This window comes from Rhagoletis pomonella, unplaced genomic scaffold (assembly GCF_013731165.1).
Source record: "Rhagoletis pomonella isolate Grant_MI unplaced genomic scaffold, Rhpom_1.0 Rhpom_scaffold_00002, whole genome shotgun sequence".
Lineage (NCBI taxonomy): Eukaryota > Metazoa > Arthropoda > Insecta > Diptera > Tephritidae > Rhagoletis > Rhagoletis pomonella.
The window spans coordinates 19,325,096-19,347,739 of NW_023458556.1; the positions used below are offsets into that span (position 1 = coordinate 19,325,096).

General features: G+C 37.9%; 2 protein-coding genes and 2 non-coding genes across 4 annotated transcripts in view; 1 reads left to right on the forward strand and 3 right to left on the reverse strand.

The window, feature by feature from the left end:
- LOC118733229 (cystathionine beta-synthase-like protein) overlaps positions 1-11,118 on the forward strand; it is a 24,243-nt gene extending 13,125 nt beyond the window's left edge. Inside the window, exons 2-6 of the mRNA XM_036462552.1 lie at positions 8,797-8,922; positions 8,992-9,098; positions 9,330-10,368; positions 10,439-10,626; positions 10,684-11,118. Of these exons, the coding sequence (XP_036318445.1) occupies positions 8,807-8,922; positions 8,992-9,098; positions 9,330-10,368; positions 10,439-10,626; positions 10,684-10,781 (1,548 nt within the window). The 5' untranslated portion in view covers positions 8,797-8,806 and the 3' untranslated portion in view covers positions 10,782-11,118. The remainder of the gene's footprint in view (positions 1-8,796; positions 8,923-8,991; positions 9,099-9,329; positions 10,369-10,438; positions 10,627-10,683) is intronic.
- Positions 11,119-15,123: 4,005 nt separating this feature from the next.
- Positions 15,124-19,605, reverse strand: LOC118733230 (dolichyl-diphosphooligosaccharide--protein glycosyltransferase subunit STT3A). Its single transcript, XM_036462553.1, has 7 exons — positions 19,159-19,605; positions 18,583-18,911; positions 18,043-18,432; positions 17,332-17,619; positions 17,000-17,104; positions 16,563-16,931; positions 15,124-16,374 (listed from the first exon to the last, which is right to left on the reverse strand). The coding sequence occupies exons 1-7, from the start codon at positions 19,268-19,270 to the stop codon at positions 15,820-15,822; spliced, it is 2,148 nt and encodes a 715-aa protein (XP_036318446.1). The 5' UTR covers positions 19,271-19,605; the 3' UTR covers positions 15,124-15,819.
- LOC118734864 lies at positions 16,441-16,521 on the reverse strand. Its single transcript, XR_004992477.1, has one exon. It is a non-coding gene; the product is annotated as a small nucleolar RNA Me28S-U3344 (small nucleolar RNA).
- Positions 17,693-17,774, reverse strand: LOC118734865. Its single transcript, XR_004992478.1, has one exon. It is a non-coding gene; the product is annotated as a small nucleolar RNA Me28S-U3344 (small nucleolar RNA).
- Positions 19,606-22,644: the final 3,039 nt, after the last annotated feature.

A 22,644-nucleotide genomic window follows, 5' to 3' on the forward strand; every position in this document is an offset into this window, starting at 1 on the left:
ATGAAGATGAAGATGAAGATGAAGATGAAGATGAAGATGAAGATGAATATGAATATGAATATGAATATGAACATGAACATGAGCTTGAACATGAACATGAAAATGAACATGAACATGAACATGAACATGAAAATGAACATGAACATGAACTTGAACATGAACATGAACATGAACATGAACATGAAGGTGTAGATAAACATAAACATAAACATAAACATTAAAAGCGATAGAGACAAAGATAGAGAGGAAGAAAGTGATAGGGATAAAAAGGAAATACAACTGAAGAATGTGCGATGTTATATTGTGATGTGTTATGCTACATATGTTATGTTATTGAATCTAATGCTATTCTATGGTATGTTATGCTAAGTACTAAGCTAAACTCCCCTCCACTTAACCCATTCCAACAAATTTTATTTCAGCTCAACTCAACTCACATAAACTATCCTTAATTTTAGCGGTTGAATTTCAACCGCTGGGCGAACACTAGTAATAATAATAATAATAGATTGGCGCTTACACATATGTTAGTGTTTGGCCGAGCTTCTCCTCCGATTTGTGGCGTGCGCCTTGATGTTGTCACACAAAGGGGAGGGACCTACAGTTTTACGCCGACTCCGAACGGCGAATGTATTTTTATGAGAAGCTGTTTTTCATGGCAGAAATACACTCGGAGGTTTGCCATTGCCTGCCGAGGGACGACCGCTGTTAAGAAAAAACCTTTTTCTATATTCATTGCGATGTTGCTTTGACCAGGGCTTGAACCCAGGTGCTGATGAGTGAAAGCGCGCACTGCTTACCACTACATCACAGCGGCCGAGATTCCCAATAATAATACCCAATTGTTTATTTCACCATTTTTTAATGTGGGTTTTGGGCGGACCTATAAATTATAGTTACAATAAAAAAATGGTTAAAAAACCAATTGGGTATTATTATTGGGAATCTCCTGCAGATAAGCAAAGTTTTCTGGTAGAAAAATATTGATTTTTAACCATTCTATACCATTTCGACGAAAAGTTGTTTTTTCCACATAAGTATAAAATACATGGAAAACTTTGAGCGCTCTGAGCGACCTCTAAATATTTTTATACCCGAGCGCACTTGTGCAAAAGGGTATTATAACTTTGTTCACATAACGGTTGTTTGTAACAGGCAAAACGAATCGAGATAGATATAGACAAATGTATACATAAATGATCAGAATGAAAAGAGAAATCGATTAAGCGGTGACTGTCTGTCCGTCCGTCCGTCTGTGCACACGATAACTCGAGTAAAAATTGAGATATCTTAACGAAACTTGGTACGTGAACTTCTTTTGGGCGTGGGACGGATGGTATTGAAAATGGGCGAAATCAGATAATAACCACGCCTACCTCCCATATAACGGTAATTTTCAGAAAAACTAAAACTGCGATATTTTAGTAACTACTGAAGATAATTCACTCAAAATTGATATTTGCAATGAGTTTTAGACGAAAAATAAGAATATTACAAAATTTTGGCAAATGGGCGTAGCCACGCCCACTTATGGTTACATGTGTATAACTTGGTAACCGCTGCACCAATTTCTTCCAAACTTAGCACAGTTGTTGGCCTTCGCACAACATACCAAATGGCCGAAAATTTTTAACCACGCCCACATCGCATATAACGGTAATTTAGAGAAATACAAAATCTTCGATAAATCAGTAAATAATAAAGCTAATGTATTCAAAATTGATGCTTGCAACGATTCTTAACCAAGAAATACGTTTGTGATAAAATTTTGGAAAATGGGCGTGGCACCGCCCACTTATGATCACATTATGTATCTCGGTAACCGTTCTACCAATTTGTACCAAACTCGGTGTGGTTATTGTGCTTGCCACATAAAACGTTGAAAATTATTGAAAGCGGACTAAAATTGAGGCCGCTTTACATATAACGGTAAATTTCAGAACTGCTTGAAACTTCAAAATTTCGAAATCTAAGGACTCTAATTTACTCAAAATTGATACGCCCCGGCTTACCATGTAGCGGTAGCTTTCGGTAAGGTGAAAAGCCTATATTTAATACGTGCGCCGGGTATTTAATGTTCGGCTCCGCCCGAACTTAGACTTTCTTACTTGTTTGATTTCAAAATAAAAAATAAGGGTATATTTTTTCAGTATAGAACAATCCTAAGGGGTGAGAGCATAAAAATACCGACTTTATTTTTCACATGCATTTTTGGACCACCCTAATGCACATATGTATGTCATATAAGCCCAGGGTCCGTCCAGATACGTTAATGAATCAAACTAACTTCGGTGCTGCATTCTGAGATTGCAGCACTCGATAATGAGTGCCGTTGAATCAATTTTCTTATGTTTATTAGAATTGCGAGTATGTATGTACTAGTATGTATATGTATATGTATATAGTACATACTTGTTGATAGTTTTTTGCGTATGCTTCTACGATTTCTTCAATTACGTCTCAAAATTTGCGTACTTATATACACTTGTGGTCAGCTGATTAAGTTAAGTGACATATAAAACATTTTAACCTCTTCCAACTTTTCTGCCTTTATATTATTATTGATTTTTCTTAATATAGGATTAGGCCAGACACATAAAAATAAAAAATCATAATTGAACCGCTAACATTTGATTTCTGTTTTCTCCTTAAAATTTTATGATTGTTTATTTTTAGATCAAGAATAATCTTTTTTGTTTATTTTTATTTTTTAGATCAATTTTTTACAGCTTTTTTGTTTTTTTTTTATATTGTATTATGTTATGTAGAAGTATACGCAAGTCCAATTAAAAATTGTCACACATTTCTCTACAGATTGCTAATAGATAACGCGGATTTAATAAATAATAAATACATATCATGGGAATTTCATAAGTGCTTGAAGTCGTCAAAGATCAAAAACAAGTGACAACATTTTTGCTGATAAGAAATTATTTAAAACAAAAAGTGTTACTAATTAGACATATTTATAATTTGATTTAGCGATTCTTAATTATTTTATATACCTACTGGATCATAGACGAAAGAATAACGTCACATTCGAAACCATCTGTATCTACATGCATATGTAAATACATATTAGACATTAGAGTGCATCACAAAAAAGTTGCGGTATTTCCGCCGGGATTGCAAAATGTATTATATTTGAAGACGTTCAACAAAATATTTCGGAAAAATATTAAGATTTACGTGAGCGGAACCGATTTGAAAATACCTGCATAAAAACATAAAAAATAATTTTTCAACGGAATCGCGATAATGAAATTTTTACTGCAGTTTTTTTTACTTTTCACAAAGATTGGTTTTTTCCCACTATTTTTGTTCCTTGGCAAACAAACTCTTTCCCGCCCCATTTTTATTTTCAAAAGTCAACACATCTTAATTCAACTTGGAATAACGCTCGTTCATCCTACATTTATTTTGCAAAGAAATAAAAAGAGTAAGACAATACCTCTCCAATTATACCTCCTAAGTCTAAGTTTTTCTTAAACCAATATTTGAAAAAATTTCAAAAACAGCATATATGAGGGATTTTTTTCAAAAAATACTTTAAAACTATTTTTATGCATGAAAAACTAAATTTTTTGGGGCATTTGGCAATCGGTCCAGCTCACGTAAAGCTTAATATTATTCCGAAATATAATAGATGTTATAATTAAAATGGAAACACAGTACCAATTTTTTTTTTTTGTGTGTGGGGAGTGATGCAGTCTAATGTATGTAAATATTTGCTCGGTTTTTTTTTTTACTTTTTAGTAGGGTACTTTACCATGCGCTAAAAATTTGTGTTAATAAAAATAAAAACAATATTTCATACTGAGACATTTGCTAATAAATTATTTGGCCGGGGGTTCCTCCCCAATTTTACATTTCGCTAGCTTATAATGAAAAGTGGCTAAAGGCCTGTATGCAGCTCTCAAGAAACGCAAAAACTCCATATAAAATGACGTAGGTACAAGAAATGGCTAAGAGATTTTCTTGAGTCAAATTTCCTTAAGGCAGTACGCAGTTCCTAAGGAATTTACTACGCTTTCTCCTACGGTTTTCTAAAGTTTTTTTTTGTGAAAAAAAGCACAAGACAACCCATGTTTGCAACTGAAATATATGCCCGTTCCATTATTTCTTGAGGAAAGAGCGAGGCAACAGGCTGTGAAGTATCAAAAATGTCAAAATTTCTTGGACACTCCCATACGAATTAATGGCAAATTTTTTCTTGACCGTTTTCTTGAGAGCTACATGCCGACCTTAAGCGTGTTTAAAGCAAACAAAAGCTCCTTACGAATGATTTCATTTTATCTTGGCCGCTGGTGCCGTTTTTGACCTTAGCATATTTTCTTTTAATTGAATATAAACGAGAAAAAATAAAGCAAGTACCTTAATCCTTTTCGAAACAATGCATTTTTAGTTGATTATGCGTCCTATATCCAAATATGAGTTTTCTTATAAAGTGGATTCAGCGATTTTTGACTTCAAGCTAGCGATACATTTGATATTGTCACAGAAATTAAGTGGCCTACACTGCCATCTAAGAGAAGGTTTTATTAGGTGGGTTTTTTTTTTGGCAAAAATACACTCACTTTCGAATCCATTAGCTGATAATAGAAACTATCGGCAGTTAATCGAAATCTGATTGTAAAAAGTGTTTCAATTGCCTTAATTGTCATAAGAGAGGTGAAGTTAAAAGAAAATTGGTTATGATGCAGTTTCCGGCCGGAAATAAATCTCGATTGATTGATGCAATTTATGTATGTATGTATGTACATACATAGTATGTCTACAGAGTAAAGAATATTCCGACGAATTGATAACCTCCTCCTTTTTTTGAAGTCAGTTAAAAAGAAGTATTAGTCAGGTCTACCTCTGGCAATTAGCTAGTGATGAAGTAGTTCTGATATGTTCGTCTATACAAACATACATAGATATGTACATACATACGAGTATATGCAATATGCAAGCACATTTAGTACATACATATGTACATATGTGTTTTTGTATCAATGATTGATGGCTGTGAACGCAAAAACATGGTATGCTTGTTGTTATTTTGGTGTTACAAATATAGATAAACATAAAAATGATATCAACGGATTTAAAGTAATTAAGTTTTCCACTACGGTAAATGTCAATTTGTAGCTTTTCGAATAATTAGTGGAATTTTTATAACAAAACTTCAGTCTGCTCTTATTAAAAAATTCTCTTATTACTTTTATACTATTTTATTTTTAATTTTTCTTTTCATTGTACGTTCACAACCATCGGCGTAGCCAGAATGAAGGCGTAGCCAGAAGGGGGCTCGACCCTATTAAGCTGGCATTTCAGGGTACTATTTTATATATATATAAGGAAAATTTGAAAGTTAGGGGGGGGAGGCTCGAGGACCCCCTGCCCCTACCTGGCTACGCCCATGTTCACAACTATCATGTTTCTTTTGCTAAGGCTTTCTGCACATTGGTCGTCCAATCATAGTTGCTTCATCGTCACAATCATGATGCTACGATTACATTACGATTACACTTTCGCACACTCGGTCGTGATATTTCAATTCATTTGGCGTCTAAAAATTCACTTGGAGAAGGTATTTTCTGTTTTTCTGGTTGATATTTTCGCGAAATATTTACAAAAACCTGCAATTTTTAAAATATAGACTTTGCTGCAACAATTCTAGACATCATTTTGCAGTAACATCTCTTCTTGTCTTTTCCTGAAATGTGTTTTGTGCATGCACACAGGGACTTTTTACAATTTCGTAATATTTTATAGCTAAAACGCTCACATTTATTGAATTTTGATGCAATTATCCACTTTTTAATAATTTCCAAAGATTTTATGCAAAAAATACTAATTTTTATGCAATTTTTATGAAAATATTAACTTTTTCACTAATTTTTCACCATAAAATGTAAACAAACAATGCGTGCACAACGATTAGCAAACGACAGTGCCGGACTTATCTGTTTCTGCATCTTCTACGATTTGCCGATAACAAGCCGATAACGACAAGTGTGCAGATCTCCTTTGAAATGCATGTGCTCGGCTCAAAATTTCAGGGCGAGACGATAACTCAACTATGATTGGACGACAAGTGTGCAGATAGCCTAAGTCATTATGAATTCCATTTATAGAGCCAGCATAATACTTATTCTATCACAATTTGCAGATCATTAGATGTGCTATGAGTTGAAATTAAAAATGAAATTTCCGCTGATAAAAAGGTACGCAGATAACTTGGCGGTGTTTCTTTTTTCAAACGCTTATAAATAGCGGCTAAATATAATTGAGGGATTCACAACGGTGTCGTAAGTGTCGTATTGTTGTATGTCGTAAACTTTAAAAGCATAAATAAATGTTTACATAACTTGAAACCACAACCAACTATTTTAAAACACTGCGAAAATTTATAATATGATTTGATGGTACTTTGCGAACCCCCTTAATATATTTTTTAGGCGTTTAAATTTTAAGTTTTGTTTTCCCAAAAATTTTATAGATCCCCCACGCTTATTGATACAAGAAGCTCAAAAGAGTGCTTTCTTTAACCTCCGTTAGTAGCTCAAAGGAGTGTTCGTCCGTAAGAACATGTAATGTTAAAAAAGGATTATAAAAGCATGAGGCTCGGAGATTTGTGCAGTAATCCATTTCTGGCAAAGGGGCGATCTAAGATTAACCTATGGCTGGTCCTATTTTTTACTGGGTAACGAGGCTAATACAGTCAAAACTTAATAGCAAAACTTGTAGAGCGCTTGGTCGGTATAGTACAGCAGGAGCCGGAAGTGCTGGCGGTGGTCACAGTCATGCTTTCCCTAATCAAACTGACTTGAAAAATCGGCTTAAGATAGTATCTTGCGATTTCGAAACTTTGGCAAAAAAGTTTTTCCAAATGTATCCTCAATAAGCCCTGCGAAGTTATATTCACGTCCATTACGGTTTCCGGCATCCGGCCGGATCTAAACCGAAACTCACTGTCATAACAAGCGAGTGTGAAGGAAGGATCCTTTGAACCGGAATGGGCATGTATCCGACGGAATTCGAATTTACGTCTTCACACTCGCTTGTCATGACAGTGCGAATCGGGCTCGATCCGTGCAGATGGCATCCTACGGATTCCGTAATAGGCATGATTACCTGGAAGGGGCTTCTGCGAAAGGAATATCATGGCGATCGGTTAAGATCAACAATACTTTACACCTACATAGGTTTCAGAAAAGTCTAGCAAAGGGCAAACTCCTTACAAAAAACAAATTCTCAACTGCTTAATATGCGAAGGGAGCTTAAGAACTCTCATTGATTGCTTGACAGAATGTTGCAAGTTAAAGTGTTCTGGTAAGATGAGAACCTCTGCAGAGACGGATGTCAGGCCTTGTGATCTGGGTGTACGTCAGAGCATACACTATTTTAACTAGTCGAAAAATTGCTGTTGAGAGGTAATCCCAAAAAAACCAAGCCCATTTTTCTAGGCGGTGCAAAGTGCTTACCAAATGTGTAAGCGGGGTCGTATGCTACACAGCCTTAATGCGATCTTACATCTGCATCTACCCGGGTTTGGTTTAAAAACTCGATATGGACTGTCATTGTATCAGTACGGCTGAAAGAAGTCGGCTCACGGATTGATGGAAGCTCAGGCCATTCGGCTATTTTTCGATACCAAAACGATAAGACTGGCTCAGCAGAACTCACCGTATGCCTTATATCATTAACTTCTATGCTATTCAGATGTCTGCATACATGAAGGAACAAACGTAGGGAAAATTTTCTCAGCTGAACTGTGGCTATAGGCATCTTTTCGGCTACCTGTCCACTACTACGTATGTATGTATATATGTATAACAAGCGCAACTTTTGATCATCTAGGAAACATGAAGGAGCTTCGCTCAAGGATCTACAGAGTTCAAACAATCCTCAATATTATCTTAAAATCAGACGGACCTGAGCGCTTTAGACTCACGCCTAGGCAATGTAAAGTCACTTACTGAATTTCGTAGATTGGTGAATGAGATGGTCCGGCTTTATAAAATTCAAATTATATAAGTACCAGGACACCGGTATATTGAGGGTAATTTCCCTCTCATGACCACCCTCAAGCAGTTTGTAAGACCTCAAACAACTCAAGTGGGCAATAAAATCTGACCTTTCTAACAACTCATATAGATGGCTTTAAGTTTAAATACTATAGAAAGTCTTACGAGCCACTGTCTAATTGTCTTAAACGCCATAAGTCTAAGTTTGGACGCACAGAACGGCTGTCATAGTTGTAGGAGCATAGAGGAAAAATAAAATTTAAAAAATCTTGTACATCACTGACCAGTTTTAAGTAGAATAAGATTACGCCCGATTGAAAAACCTTCCTTTTTGGTAAAGCCTTACAGTAACTTCACAGATAGAAATAGGAGCATTAACAAAATCAGCAGTGTAGTTTGTACTCTAGTGAGCTCAGAAAGGCGGAGTATCCCTGAGCTCAGTTGGGGTCTCAGCGACCCGGTTTTATATGATCCTACCACGTCTAGATCAAGGGCAAGCAAAGGTCAAATACCCAAAGTCGGATAAGATAATTTTTTGGAAAATAAACGGCTTACAGAGGTCATTTTACCTAAACGATCAAATCGTATCGGAACATTTAGTTAATTAGAGCATAAGCTCCTGCCAATTAGGAATCGTTATGTGTTAGTCAAAGAAAGTATTGGCATATAGTTGTAAGTTATTTATTTATTGTTACTAAATGTAAAGTATTATTATTTTTTTAAATGAAAGCTTTAAATATGAGTCCAATTTAACTTATTTTTATCCATTTTATTTCCACAGCTAATTTGCAATGCCTGCCAATAAACCTTATGAACGCCCAAAGGACTTCATTGATCCTGGTTTGCCATCGAAATGCACTTGGCATTTGGGCACAAAGGAAAAGACGCCACATACCCAACGACCTATGTGAGTCGGATATAAATTTTTTTAGCTGTTCCATTATTCTTTCATCTTATATACTCTGGACATTTTCAGCGCTCACCGTCAGAAACTGACGCCAAATATTTTAGAGGTTATTGGCTGCACACCACTGGTCAAACTGAATGCGATACCCAAAGCGGAGGGTATCAAATGTGAAATGTGTAAGTGCCATAGCAGAAACGATATATCGATGGCCCTCTGCAATAAACACAACTCAAAATTGCATATATTTAAATTATATAGCGGATTGGGTTGATAAATAAGCACTGGCAGGCGCTGTTGTGTCATTTCGATCGATATGTAGTTTTTCATAAAAACAAAAGAGCGTAAAATTTTAAAATTCCTTTGCACGCATTGCATTAATGACACCTATGTCTTCTTTTCCCATCCAGATGCCAAGTGCGAGTTCCTCAACCCTGGTGGTTCGGTTAAAGACCGCATTGGCTATCGCATGGTTCAAGATGCCGAGGAAAAAGGCTTACTCAAACCCGGCTGTACAATCATCGAACCAACTTCGGGCAATACTGGCATTGGCATCGCCATGGCATCCGCCGTCAAGGGTTACAATTGTGTAATCGTGATGCCGGAGAAAATGTCTAATGAGAAAGTATCTGCACTACGTGCCTTAGGCGCCAAAATCATACGCACACCAACCGAAGCGCCGTACGATAGTCCTGAAGGCCTTATCTGTGTGGCGCAACGTCTGCAAAAGGAATTACCAAACGCTATTGTTTTGGATCAGTACCGTAATGCTGGCAACCCACTCGCGCACTATGATGGCACTGGCGCCGAAATATTGTGGCAGACAGATAACAAAGTAGATGTGGTAGTCGTATGCGCAGGCACCTGCGGCACAGTCACCGGCATCGGTCGCAAAATCAAGGAGGTATTGCCCAACTGCAAAGTGATTGGCGTCGATCCTTACGGTTCGGCATTGGCGCGTCCTCAAGCACTCAATAAGACGAATGTGGACTTTTATGAAGTTGAGGGTATTGGTTATGATTTCACGCCTACTGTTAATGACTACGACGTTGTAGATTCGTGGTTAAAAGTGGATGATAAACAGAGCTTTACGATGGCGAAGCGCTTGAATGCCGAAGAGGCGTTGCTATGCGGGGGTTCGGGTGGTTCCGCCATGTATGCCGCGTTGCAGGTCGCCAAGGAATTGAAGGAGGGACAACGTTGTGTAGTTCTTCTGCCCGATGGTATACGAAATTATATGACGAAATTCGTATCGAATAATTGGATGGAGGCGCGTGATCTCAAACCAGTGGTGAACGAACACAATCACTGGTGGTGGGATACGCCGGTGAGTGCGTTGAACTTGAAGGTACCTGTGGTGCTTAAATCGGATGTGAGCTTTTCCAAGGCGATTGAGACTCTGAAGGAGCACAATGTTGAACAGTTGGCGCTCGTCGATGCCGAGGATGGGTAAGCGAGAAATTGGAGCACTTATTTGTCAATAAATATCACTTAGATTTTTTTTTTTTTTTTTTTTTAGCGCACTTTTGGGCGCCTTACTTCAAGAAACCCTACTCAGTCAGGTCGTGAGCATGAATCGCCAACAAGATGAGCCTGCCATCAAGGCAGTGAACAAACGTATAATACGTTTGCCTTCCACTGCTATATTGGGTAAATTGGCGCGCATTCTAGAAATTGATCCCTGCGTATTAATTGTGGACAATGAAGGTGAGTTTCCCAGCGTCAGTCAAGATTCTGATTTAATGCAAATTTATTAATATGCAGGTGATAAAGAGGTCATTAAAGGACTTGCCACCAAATTAGACGTGTTAACTTACATTGCTAAGGGTTCTGTTCACACCAATGGCACAAATGGGCAATAAAATCATTGGGACATGCCTCCATACTTAAAACTAAATAATATTTAATCCGTTCCGACAGATGGTTGCAGCTAATTCAATGAAGTTAGCGCTACTTAAGTCAGATGTTCCTGCAGGGAATGAATTTCCGAACTGTCAGCACTTTTGCTTTTCAAAGTTGGCTAAAGCCAACAGACTCGGCGTAGGCCATGTATTCGAATCGATAGACATTAAATAAATGAAAAATAATTTAGAAAAGAAAATTTAATACAAAGTAAAAACGTTTAAACGGCAGTTGATAAATTAGCTGTTATTTAAGTTTATCCAGATGATAAATTAACTGTTACTTAAGTTTATCTTATATTAAAAAAAACCTTTTTCGTTCCGAAAATAAGACTAAAATAAAATTAAAAATTATTCTTTTTACTTAACAAAAAATTAATATTTTTTATTGGTAACTTTAATAGTTAAGAATTAGATGAGTGAGTATTTATGTAATGTAAAAAGCTGTGACGCAAAAAAAATAGAAAAAAGTTTTTTTTTAACAATGGTCGCCCCTCGGCAGGCAATGGCAAACCTCCGAGTGTATTTCTGCCATGAAAAACAGCTTCTCATAAAAATACAATCGCCGTTCGGAGTCGGCGTAAAACTGTAGGTCCCTCCGCTTTGTGTGACAACATCAGGGCGCACGCCACAAATCGGAGGAGAAGCTCGGCCAAACACTAACATATGTGTAAGCGCCAATCTATTATTATTATTATTATTATATTATTAAAAGCTGTGACGTCAAGCTGGAAACGAGTAATAGCGAAGAGGGAGAAATAAAGGGGAATCAGAATATAAATGTATGTATGTATGTACGTACACTCAGGAAGCTTAAAATTGGTGATCTAAATATGCATGTGGAAAAAGTAAACTCGGAATTTGTATGCTCTCACGCCCTATTTAGAGGTCGCTCAAAGCGCTCAAAAGTTTCTATGTATTTTATATGGGGAAAAAACAACTTTTCGTAGAAGTGGTATAGAATTCTTGAAAATTAACCATTTTCGATTTGAAAACTCTGTTTCTCTTCAGGAGATTCCCAGTAATGGGTAGGTTCAGAAGGCGCAGCAATATTACCATCATCTATCACGCAAGGGTTTAGTTGATCAAAAGTCATTCCGTCTTCGTATACTAGGGCTCGGGTTCATCTTATTTCCGGTTATAACCTGTTAAAGGTTGGATAAGTGTTTCATCCACAGTTAGGTATGTTCTGTACATCGACCACCAGGTCATCATAGTTGTTCTTAAAGGAGTTTGTCGTGGTATTTAAACCTTCAGCTCTCTATATCGGTCCCACACAGCTCGTGTTGTACTCGATCGCAGCATCGCCCTGTAGGCAGTTTTTTCTCTGCTACTTCGTGACATTCCTCGTCGCCCATTTTGATTCTCGGGTTCGCTAAAATCTGGCCACTTCTTCGGCGACGGTACGTAATGTGCGGGAAATGTGAATGTCGACCAGCTTTAGTCCATTATCCGACAGTACTCGGCGACGAACTTTCTCCTCCACCACAAATCCGACACCGAATTTGGGCTCCCTAACATGGCAGCTGTGGTTCGCAGTCCGGCGAATTTCTAGGACGGCGGTGATGTCAGCGGTAGTCGTATTAAGGATCCGGACATTGCAGCTACGTGCTCTCAAATCATAGTCGCTTAAACATTCAGCGTGGTCATCATCAGAAGAAGAGACTCATCCGGGGCTTCGCTGATAGCTTAACTGATATTTATCAAGTGCCAAAATTCCGGAATTCTCGAAAGGCGAACTTAGTATGATTTTTATTGCCCCTTGAAAGAAGAAAACCAAATCTCTTTAAAGTGAAAAACTTGAAATTAATTCAAATAACGAGTATTTTTATAAGTTGTTAATAGGAACCATCTTCAGAGGTCAGTAGACTTCTTAATAGGGTGTTAAAAACCTTAAAAGAAAGGCGATTAGTCTAAATATTATAGCGGGACGAAAATTCGCTAATTCCTGGGCCAGAGATATGGAAGTAGATAGGAAGGGCCAACATACTAAACTGGTACAGTCTGGGTTTCCCTTATCACCTTTGATGATGGTTTTTTGGAGCGTTCAATCGGGCCGAAGCTAAATATATCGTTAAGCATAGCGGGAACTTTTAGGCTCATTGATTGAATTGCTGATTGAACAGCTGATCGACTTTTGCCCGAAAAATTGTTTTCAATCATTTTCAAGCTAGAAACAAACGCTTCGGATTTTCAGTAAACTCTTCAATTATTTCCTTCTCAATCATCACTTGATTTTAGTTAGTTCAGATACTCATTCCTCTCCTTATTGTCGTTCTTCTGCGTCCCCGTTCGGGCACTCTGAGCAATGGAATGAACCCATGTGTGAGATACTGTAGCCAACTCGTTGAGCCTTGATTCACGATGAAAGAGAAGGGTGATTCGGAAGAGCCTTCCGATTTATTCGTTTAAAGGGTTGACTAATGCCACCAGCATCTGTTCAGCTTTAGATTCGCCCAAAAGTGGGCGTATTTTGTCTTAAGCATGTGACTGGGAGTATAAAAATTGTAAATATTTTGGCAGACATTCTAGGGCGGTGCCCCTGCGGTCGATCTCTTCTTCGATACTCCTATACATACGCTGCATCCTCCGGCGGACAAAGCCAAAAGTCGAGTGACCAGTAGGTTGCACAAACTGCCAATTCCTAGGGCACCAGCGGTGAAGTTCGGGTAGCCATCTCGAAGGGGAAAGCCGCCAAAGCCGTCGGACCCGACAGAATTTGCATATACTATATATATATGCTTATACTGAAAAATTAGGGTCCAGCGGAAGTAGGCTACCTTAGCAAGGTCCTCAACCTGTCTATGGCCACTCTCATCATTCCGGACATCTGGAAAATTGGGAGGATGGCCCCCCTGCTGAAGCCTGGGAGACCGTCCAACAAGGGAGAGTCTTATCGTCCGATAACTCTCATTTCCTCGGTAGCGAAGACACTTGAAGCCTTGAAAAGATGTGGTCTAAATCGAAACCGCCCCTGTGAGAGAACAGTTCTAGTAGCATTGGATCTGTCATAGGCGATTGACATCGTCAGTCACTCCCCGCTATTAGAAGACATTGAAGCTTGCTTTTCCCACAGGGACTCAAACGACATTCGTCAGTCGTTCCCACGACAGTCGGGTCTACGTAACCGGAACGACCCAGATTTATATCTGGCCAAGGACTGTCACTCCAGCAACACTCCCCAAAAAGTCTTTGGGGAATTTGTATGCTGCTACAACAACAACATTCGTCAGTCATTTTTAGACAAAACCGAGGAAAATTAAACATGGGGTTCGAAGGGTGCTCCCATTTTCCCGCTACTGTTTAATTTTTACATATCAAAGCTCCCTCGAACACCAGTGGCTATAATGACGTCTGGGAATGGAATTGATGACTTGTGTTCGAAAGTAAACGGTTACCTGCCTGAGCTTTCTCGCTTCTTCGCTGCAAGGAGAATAGCCCTCTCCTTGACCAAATCTCGGCAACCCTCTTTACCACCTGGACGAAGGAGGTCAGCCCACAGCTGGGTTTTTACATTGATAGCAAACCAATTCCGACGGTGAATAACCTGAAAATCCTCGGAGTTGCAGCGCAGTGGACGAAGCTACAGGCATGCCAAAACACGGCACTCCAGACTACGACTGGATGCCTTCTGATGTCGCCTCATCACCACCTACATGACGAGACCCAGATGCTTCCTATCAAGGAGCCCCCGCCAAAGCACGTCAAGAAGCATCTGTACCAACTAACGGACGAAGTCCAGAGGTTCATAAAACAACATCTGGACCCGATTGGATACCAACAGGCCTTAAACGGCATTCGCAAGGAGTCGGTCTCGACTTACATCGACTCCCGACCTGGAAATGGCGTTTTAGGTATACAGCCACTCGATGGGACGGGACAGAGCTTTGGCTGCCTCGGGCGACTCGTATCATAATAGCTCAACCTTGTTTTGGCTACTGCAGCAGCCTAAACACGTACCTGAGAGTGAACCAAGATGTGCTCCATGAGTGGCAGACATGCGTAGAGTCGCCACATGTCTCTCGGCGCCGCTTCGAATGCCCCCAAAAACTCCACCCTGCTAACGCCCCTGTCCTTATGGACAGACCCACTGGAAGTAGCACACTTCCTGGACAAGCCGATCCGAGCGGGGTTTAGTAGCCGCTACAACAACAAGGGCTATCCGATCTCGACAGGGCTAAGTAAACCGCTAAACAACAGCATCCAGAGAGACAACCCAATTTTGAAAGCTTAAAAGGTTCGATCATTCCAACCACATAACCGTATAGAACAAAATCCTCCGGTACAAAACAAAGAATTTACATACAGATGTATATTTTGTCTTAGAAAATTTTTATTTTTTCATTAATTTCTTTTCAACATATGCAATTGGCCAATTTTTGGTCTGCATCTCTTTAGTGCTATTAGTCTTTTCCTATTTGTATTTTAAAAGGTGTGGGTTGTAAATGCAATATGTAACTCAAACAATAATTATTTTAAACTTAAGAGTATATAGAGAGCCGACGACCAAGATAGTGATTGATTGCAGATCTAATATTCATTTTATGCATTATAATGCATTGATAAGTAAAACTTGCGCCGTTTACATTATAAAATTACAACTAACATCTTGATTAGAAAACCTTCTTATTAAAATTCACATTACTTAGATTGTAGGGAAAAACATGCATACTTTATCTGTTATTTAGAGAACGTACCTTAGTAGATGCAATGAATTTATATTTGCACCTTTTTCTATAATTGTAATTTCAAGCTTCTGACGCAAGTACATACACGTGTGCATAGTTAAGTTCGACGCAGATTTCATGTTTCGAGAAAAAAAACAGTACATTCAAGAATAAACAAAGCACCACTTTTAGTAACTTCAATTCCAAAACAATTATACAAAACTATAGCAAGACTCAGATTCATTTTTGTAATTTCTAAATACTATAAAAGTACGTCACTGGCTAGAGCATTAATTATGTGTTGCTAGAACTTAGCAAAGTAGCTGATGCATTCATACCCCGCGATTTCGCAAATCTTTTACCTTATAAATGCGCACCAACCAATGTTCTGTGGTGTAGGCTTCCTCCAAAACATCTAGCTCAAAATCTTTATTACCAATTTCGGCAGCGCGTACACGATCGTAACCTGGCGGTTTACCACCTTCAGTGTACACTTGACCAAAGCGATAGTAACACATCTTGTACATAAGGCAATTGAGTAGTGTTGGTGAACCCTCCTTGTCAACGCGGAATTCACCATTAGCGGCATAATAATCACGTTCTTTGATGTGTGCGCCGCGATCAGTACTACCACCTATGCGCACCATCCACAAGAATTTGTTTATGTCGTCAGATGAATAACCAGTTAGACCACCAAAGATAACAAGCACATAGTCGACATCTAATTCACGCATGATTTCATATGCTTTTTCCTCAGATGAAGCCATCGCTTGGCCAACACGAGATATATGGGTGTTATTCCAGGTATTGTTATCTACTAGAATTGTACGATTAGCCATTGCCGTTATTTGGTAGCCATAATCCCACCAAGACATTACTCGTGCATCCTATACGAAAGAACAAATGCAATTTAGCGCCATAGTAGACCAAATAGTAAAACAAATTTATATAAACACGCAGTCAGCTAGTTAATAGTACTCATTTGGGTTTCATACTCTTCCTATCAAGAATTTCAAGTGTTCATCATGCGAAAGCTTCAATGGACAAATAAAACCAACTCTTTGGTTCAACTCACCTCTGGTGTGTTCATCTGCAGCCAATAGTATGCCTCTCTAAAATCATCAAAAATAATGCGGCCACCATCGTGTGAACGTGCACTAAGTACAATGCTTGGGGAAGAGTATGCTTCTGATGTTACCCATGTGCAGTGGAATGTGTAAACAATGAGCATAAACGTAATTATGCCAACAAAGCCGACTGCAACTTCACTCTTTACACCACTACTCTGCTGTTCTAGTTTTTTATATTGACGCTTACTTTCAATGGGCTTGGAGGACCCTGCGTCAATACATTTTATGTACTTGGATAACAGATGCGACGTGGCAATACCAGACAGAATGCACATAACCGGCGCTAATACAAGCATTAAACGAACCATCACACCCTGCGGAATAGTAATAGCCATTATGTTTATATATTCAATGCAAAATTTTAAGTACTACAAATCATTACCGCAAAATAAATACTTGTAACGCCATACAGTATGATAAAGATATTGGAATCAGTTAATTTGGAGAAACAGAAGTACAAGCCAGCTGGGAATAGGAATACCAATATCTGAAAGTAAGAAAATTTAACAAATTTAAATTTATACAGTAAGCAGTAATTTTTTTTTTTAGTTAAATTTCAGCGATCAAAGTGTGAAGTAATCAATATGTGATAAACAGCCGCAAATCAGTGGAAAATCAACTGCGGCACGTTTACGGACATTAAAGCGCACTCATCCATATAATTGTCATCAGTTTAAATCTGATAATTTTTAAGTCCAAATTACGTGTACGTACCTGTAAATCAAAGTAGAACGACGACCATGACGTGGGCTGATGCTCCGATACAGATGCGATGATTGGAATGTGATTCTTCGCATATGAAGGATCGAGCAATGAATAGAAACGACCAGTCCAAGGTGATACTTTGCCAGTGATCGTCAATACAGTGCCAATTAAAAACACCGTTGTGAGTATAGTAGATACTAACGCTTTAAACAGAACTTCGAAATTTTCTTTGGAAAGCCTCGCTCGCAGACAATCAACAAAAGCGTGTATTTGACAGAGTCCAAAAGTGCCAAGTGCCTGGGATGTGGCAAAAAAAAAAGGAAAATGAATATTTATTGTCTGTACCTATAATAAGGATATAAAACGAAATTTTTTTTTCAGCTTTGTGTTTGGTATTCATGTAAGTTTCATACTCTTCCTATCAAGAAATCACTGTAATCATCACGGATGTATGTACATATCGCTCATTTGCTGCTATAGTGTCATCATCCAAAAAATCAAAGCTCCAGAGAAACTTTCATATATTTTCATATACTGACATAGCAAAAATGAACACATATTTCGTTATGGTGAGCTGCACAGTTACAGCTATGAAATTTAATTTAGGTAGGTACTTAACTCGATTTGGTATTATTGTGGATAACGACACTATTGCAAAAAATCTACGATATGTATTTACCTGAAAAAAATCAAATATTTATTACAAATATTTCGACTCACCAACATATGCTCGGAACTTTGTATTGGCTGAAAGCCGACAAAAGAAATCTGCATCGACAGAATAGTGCCTACACAATAGAGAGTACTGTAGGCAACATAGATGCGATGCGAGAAACGACCAGTGATCATCAGAGCCAACACGTGCAGTGGTATCAAATTGATCAGGAACACATAACCTCCCCATGAGGAAACCATGTAAAAGTATGCCAACGCGGACATTGAAGACCAAAAGATGGCGCCACTTTTTACTGCCTTGATCCACAAGTAGTAGGTTAGTAGCATGCAGAAGATGGCGATGCCCTCATTATCATACGATCCAGCTACAGAACGAGAAATATAACCGGGCACAATCGAGATGAGCGCAGCAGCCACTAAGCCAGCTCCAGTGCTCTGCAAGGGAAAAATGCATTATAATTGTTGAGAAAATATCATAAAAATAAGCGTAAGAATTAATGAAAAAATGCAAGATCTAACACCACGTGTACTCAATTACACATAACCTCTATCTTTAATCAAATCTCTATATATGTATGTACTTACGTGAATTTCCTTTGTAAGCGCATAGGTGACCAACGTGGTCAATGAGGAGAAAAATGGCGCCAGGAACACACAAACATTCCTTATCTCAATGGTAATATTCAATAACCACATGAGTCTGTAGAGCGCTGCAGCTGTCACCATCAGTCCAGGATAAATGGTGCCGCCAATAATGCGACCCAGTGGATACCAAGCGCGATCATCGAACCAATTGTGAAATTTGTAGAATCCTTGTTCAGCAAGAAACCGCGTAGTGCGGTAATTAAAGTACGGATCGAATTCATGGATTACACTTTCAAAACGGAGCACTGAAAACAAACGCGTGGCGAACGCTGCAAAGAATATTTTAAAATGAACGAATTCATAATGAGCAAAGCACCATCGCACAATTATTTGAGTGATTTAGTATTTGAGTGAGAATAGCCGGAGCTATCAAAATTGAGTGAAATTGCTAGCGACTGGATTTATATATTTTCGTTAAATTTTTGTATTTAAATCTAGATATTTATAATTAAATACATATACAAGTTAAAATAAAGTATGTTCCCACATCATAAGCTTCATTTTAAATAAACTTACAGAGCACAGCTGCCAAAATCAACACTGCCAATTTAACGAGATGTTCCTGCTTTTCCCAAGCCAACGCTATTTTTGATCGGCTGCCAGCCAAATAAGCTGTGTCCAAGGTCATACTTTTAACAACTTTTCAAGAAACCACTACCTTTTATAATCCGTATTTATACAAGTGCTCCAACACAAAATATGAGACAGCTCAGCACAAAAAAGCCGGCTAGCGACGCAGCGTCGTCGTTGCCGCAAAGAAAATTTTAAACACAACTATCCAGTAAGAAAAGTAATTTAAGTTACACTGGTAACATATCCCGTCTAAATTTCACTAAAACTAAAAAAAAGTTACGATATTTTATTGCTAAAATTGTGTTAAATATTTTTTTTGAAAAATCTGATGTACGTGTCCGTGGCAAAAACGCCCAAGAAATATGTTAAATGACAACCGGCTAAAATGTCAAACGCGGCTGTGTTTATCGAGGTGCTGCCAGATGAATAAATCCTTTATCAAGTGCAAAAAAAATATTTCGGATTCGATTAACATTTTAATCGAGCTAACGATATTTGGTGTTTACACCATGGTGTAATGAACTGAAGGTGGCGCATTCCCGAAACCGCTACTTTGGTTTTGCCGACTTTGACGTTTATGGCAATACGTAAACAAACTATTTGTTTAGAAACAAGTGCAAACGATTGCAAACGTATTGTGTACTTTCAAGTGAAAATCGAAGTAATTCGTGCGTTCTAAAGTAAAAAACGTTTTATTTGTAATAAAAACTTTATAAAAATGTGTCGTGTGTTGAATTGCAGCAGCCGTAGCCCCCAAATGCAGTTTTTTTTCACTTTTTTTATTATCACTTTTTCGGCACCTGCAATACAAAAACAAAAATTCTAAATAGTTAATTAATAAGACCAATTCTTTTGAACACATTTCAAGAGTGGTTGTATATTTTTTGTTAACGTTGTGCTTAATTTGCTATATTCAAAGATGGCTTGAGAAATTGGTGAGTCGTGAAGAAAACACTTTTTCTCACTGCAAATTCACACCTGTCAACTCATTGTTCTTCGCCATATTCTTTGTTTACCCATTGCCACAAATGTCATTCTGCGGGAACGCGCAATCTTGTATTCTATCGTTCTTGGTACTACACCTTGTATAATTAGTGATAGAACGATACGAGTACCGAGTACAGAATATAGATACTTTTTATGAGTACTGAGTAGTATCGAGGACTCGATACTTTTTGACAAGTACTGAGTAAATATCGCGAATTCCAAAAAGTATCGACGTTTTAAAATTTTGTTTAAGTAAATTTTTTTCTTAAATTACATTTAAAAATGTTTAAAAGTTACCCCAGTGTAAGGAAAGGGTTAGGAGGGTGGTCTGCGTCTCGATAACATGGCAGTTCTCCAGGATAACGGAGCCTTCGTTTTCCAATGTATTCTAACATTCGATTCTTTTTTTAGAGTATTATAAATGAGCACTAGTATCGATACTTTTCTAAAAAGTTCCATCACTATGCATAATTTTACCGTGCTCATGCAATTTGAATTGTGCGGCTTGGCGTTCAGCCATTTTAATAAACATTTGTTTCAGCGGTGGAAAATAAGTTTTGCGTGCCTTCGTTCCGAACGTACAAGTAAGTAAAAATTGCGATAAAAGTTGTTTTAAAACTTTGTATATTTAATGCATCTTTTATTGTGCAGTTGCAATTACATCTTTGCAAATTGCGCGGCTCGGCGTTCGACCAATTCTATTAAAATTGCATTTTGCATTCAGCGGTGGAAAATAAGCTTTGTGTGCCTTTCGGATTGGGGCGAGTGCAGTGCCACTGCGAATTCGCAAAATACTAGCGTGGATATTTAATTGTATGACTCCGATTGCCGGTCGGAAAATGAAACAGAAATTAGATGCCAACCAGTAATATTATAGATTTTGAGACGAGAAACACGATTCTGTTTAAAAAGCGGAAAAAAATTTCAACCCCTTAATTTGAAAAATGTATTATATGTTGATTTTTAATGATTTGCATGCAGTTGTGCATCCTTCGCAAATTTTATATCCCTTGAGAGCTAAATTATTACGATTCTGAAGTTCAACTTCAAAATTTCTTTCGACATTTTACGCAATTTTTTTTCCTAATTTCGCAGTAAAAACTAGTACGGCAGTTTCGATGTTTGATTTAAAATTGTTATAACTTAGCTCTCAGAGGGCCTAGAGGCTTATACCTTGACTCAAATTAAAGGTCTTCAATTGCACTTATTGTTCGAGGGATATAAAATTGTGTGAAGGATGCACAGCTGCATGCAAATAGAAAAAAAATGCTATAAATAATGCATTTTTTAAATTAAGGTGTTAAATTTTTTTTTCGAAGTTTGAACAGTGGAATTGTGATGCTCGACTCAAAATCTATAGTACTAGTATAATAAAAAATACATAAATTTTTTGTTTTGGCATAAATCCCGTGGATTTTGCATGTTTTTTTTTTTTCGAAGAGCATTACTTTTGACTAATTTTTTTAAGGTCAAATGGTAATTGTGGCTCAATGGCTATATTTTTTCGCTTTTTGTACTTTAGCTTTCAAAACCATTTTGTTTCGTATCAAAATGCTGCTTCTGTCGAAAGCGCTACGATTAATTCGCATGCAGTGTTGAAAAAGCACACTGTGCGGCTTGTGACAGGACAAGAGATGTATTTTAAAATGCTGTGCATGTTCATATATGAGCTCGGCGGCAAAATCTATTAGAAATCTCCAACTTCATAACAGAAAAAATTTCAATTAGGACGAAATTGTTCCGGAAGTACAATCAAATACCAAGAGTGTAATTGAAATTCTTGACCAAACTCGGATTTCTCGACCGACTCGGATTTGGGGGGGATTGAAAATTACTTGATAAAAATCTTGGTACAATTTCTTTACAAATAATTTCTCAAGAAAACACATAATTGGGCGGTAAGTCGCGTATAACCAGGGCGCGGACAATAACCAGCTTTTGGCTTCAGGCGCTAAACGGTTAAGTAGTATATTAAGCAACACTGATGGGCCTTCAACAAGTACTGCTAAAAGTCTTATAAGCAACCTACAAATAATTGTAGATTCCTCCTGCAAAAGCGAAGGCTCGGATGTGAATCTGGAAACATTAAAAAATTTGAAATTAAAGCTTAACTGAACGCCTATATTAAAGAAAAAATTAGCTCATCTCGGTGAAAATCCTCTCGATCAGCGTTGCACCCGCCAGCGTTCCAAAGGGGCAATTATTCACTGCAGCCGGCCTTATATACGAGCCTCTAAGAAATCGCCTCATTTGAGAAAAAATTACTTTTTTTTTTTAAATATAATATCCCCTTTCGAACTTTGACTACTTACTACATTTAAACACTTTATAGGTTTAGCACAGGTTCAATGTTCTAATAATTGCCAAAATTTTTAAGTAATAAAAACGATGATTAAGTTGATTATCAGGCCGATTCTGAACAGAAACTCCCTGGGAGTTTTC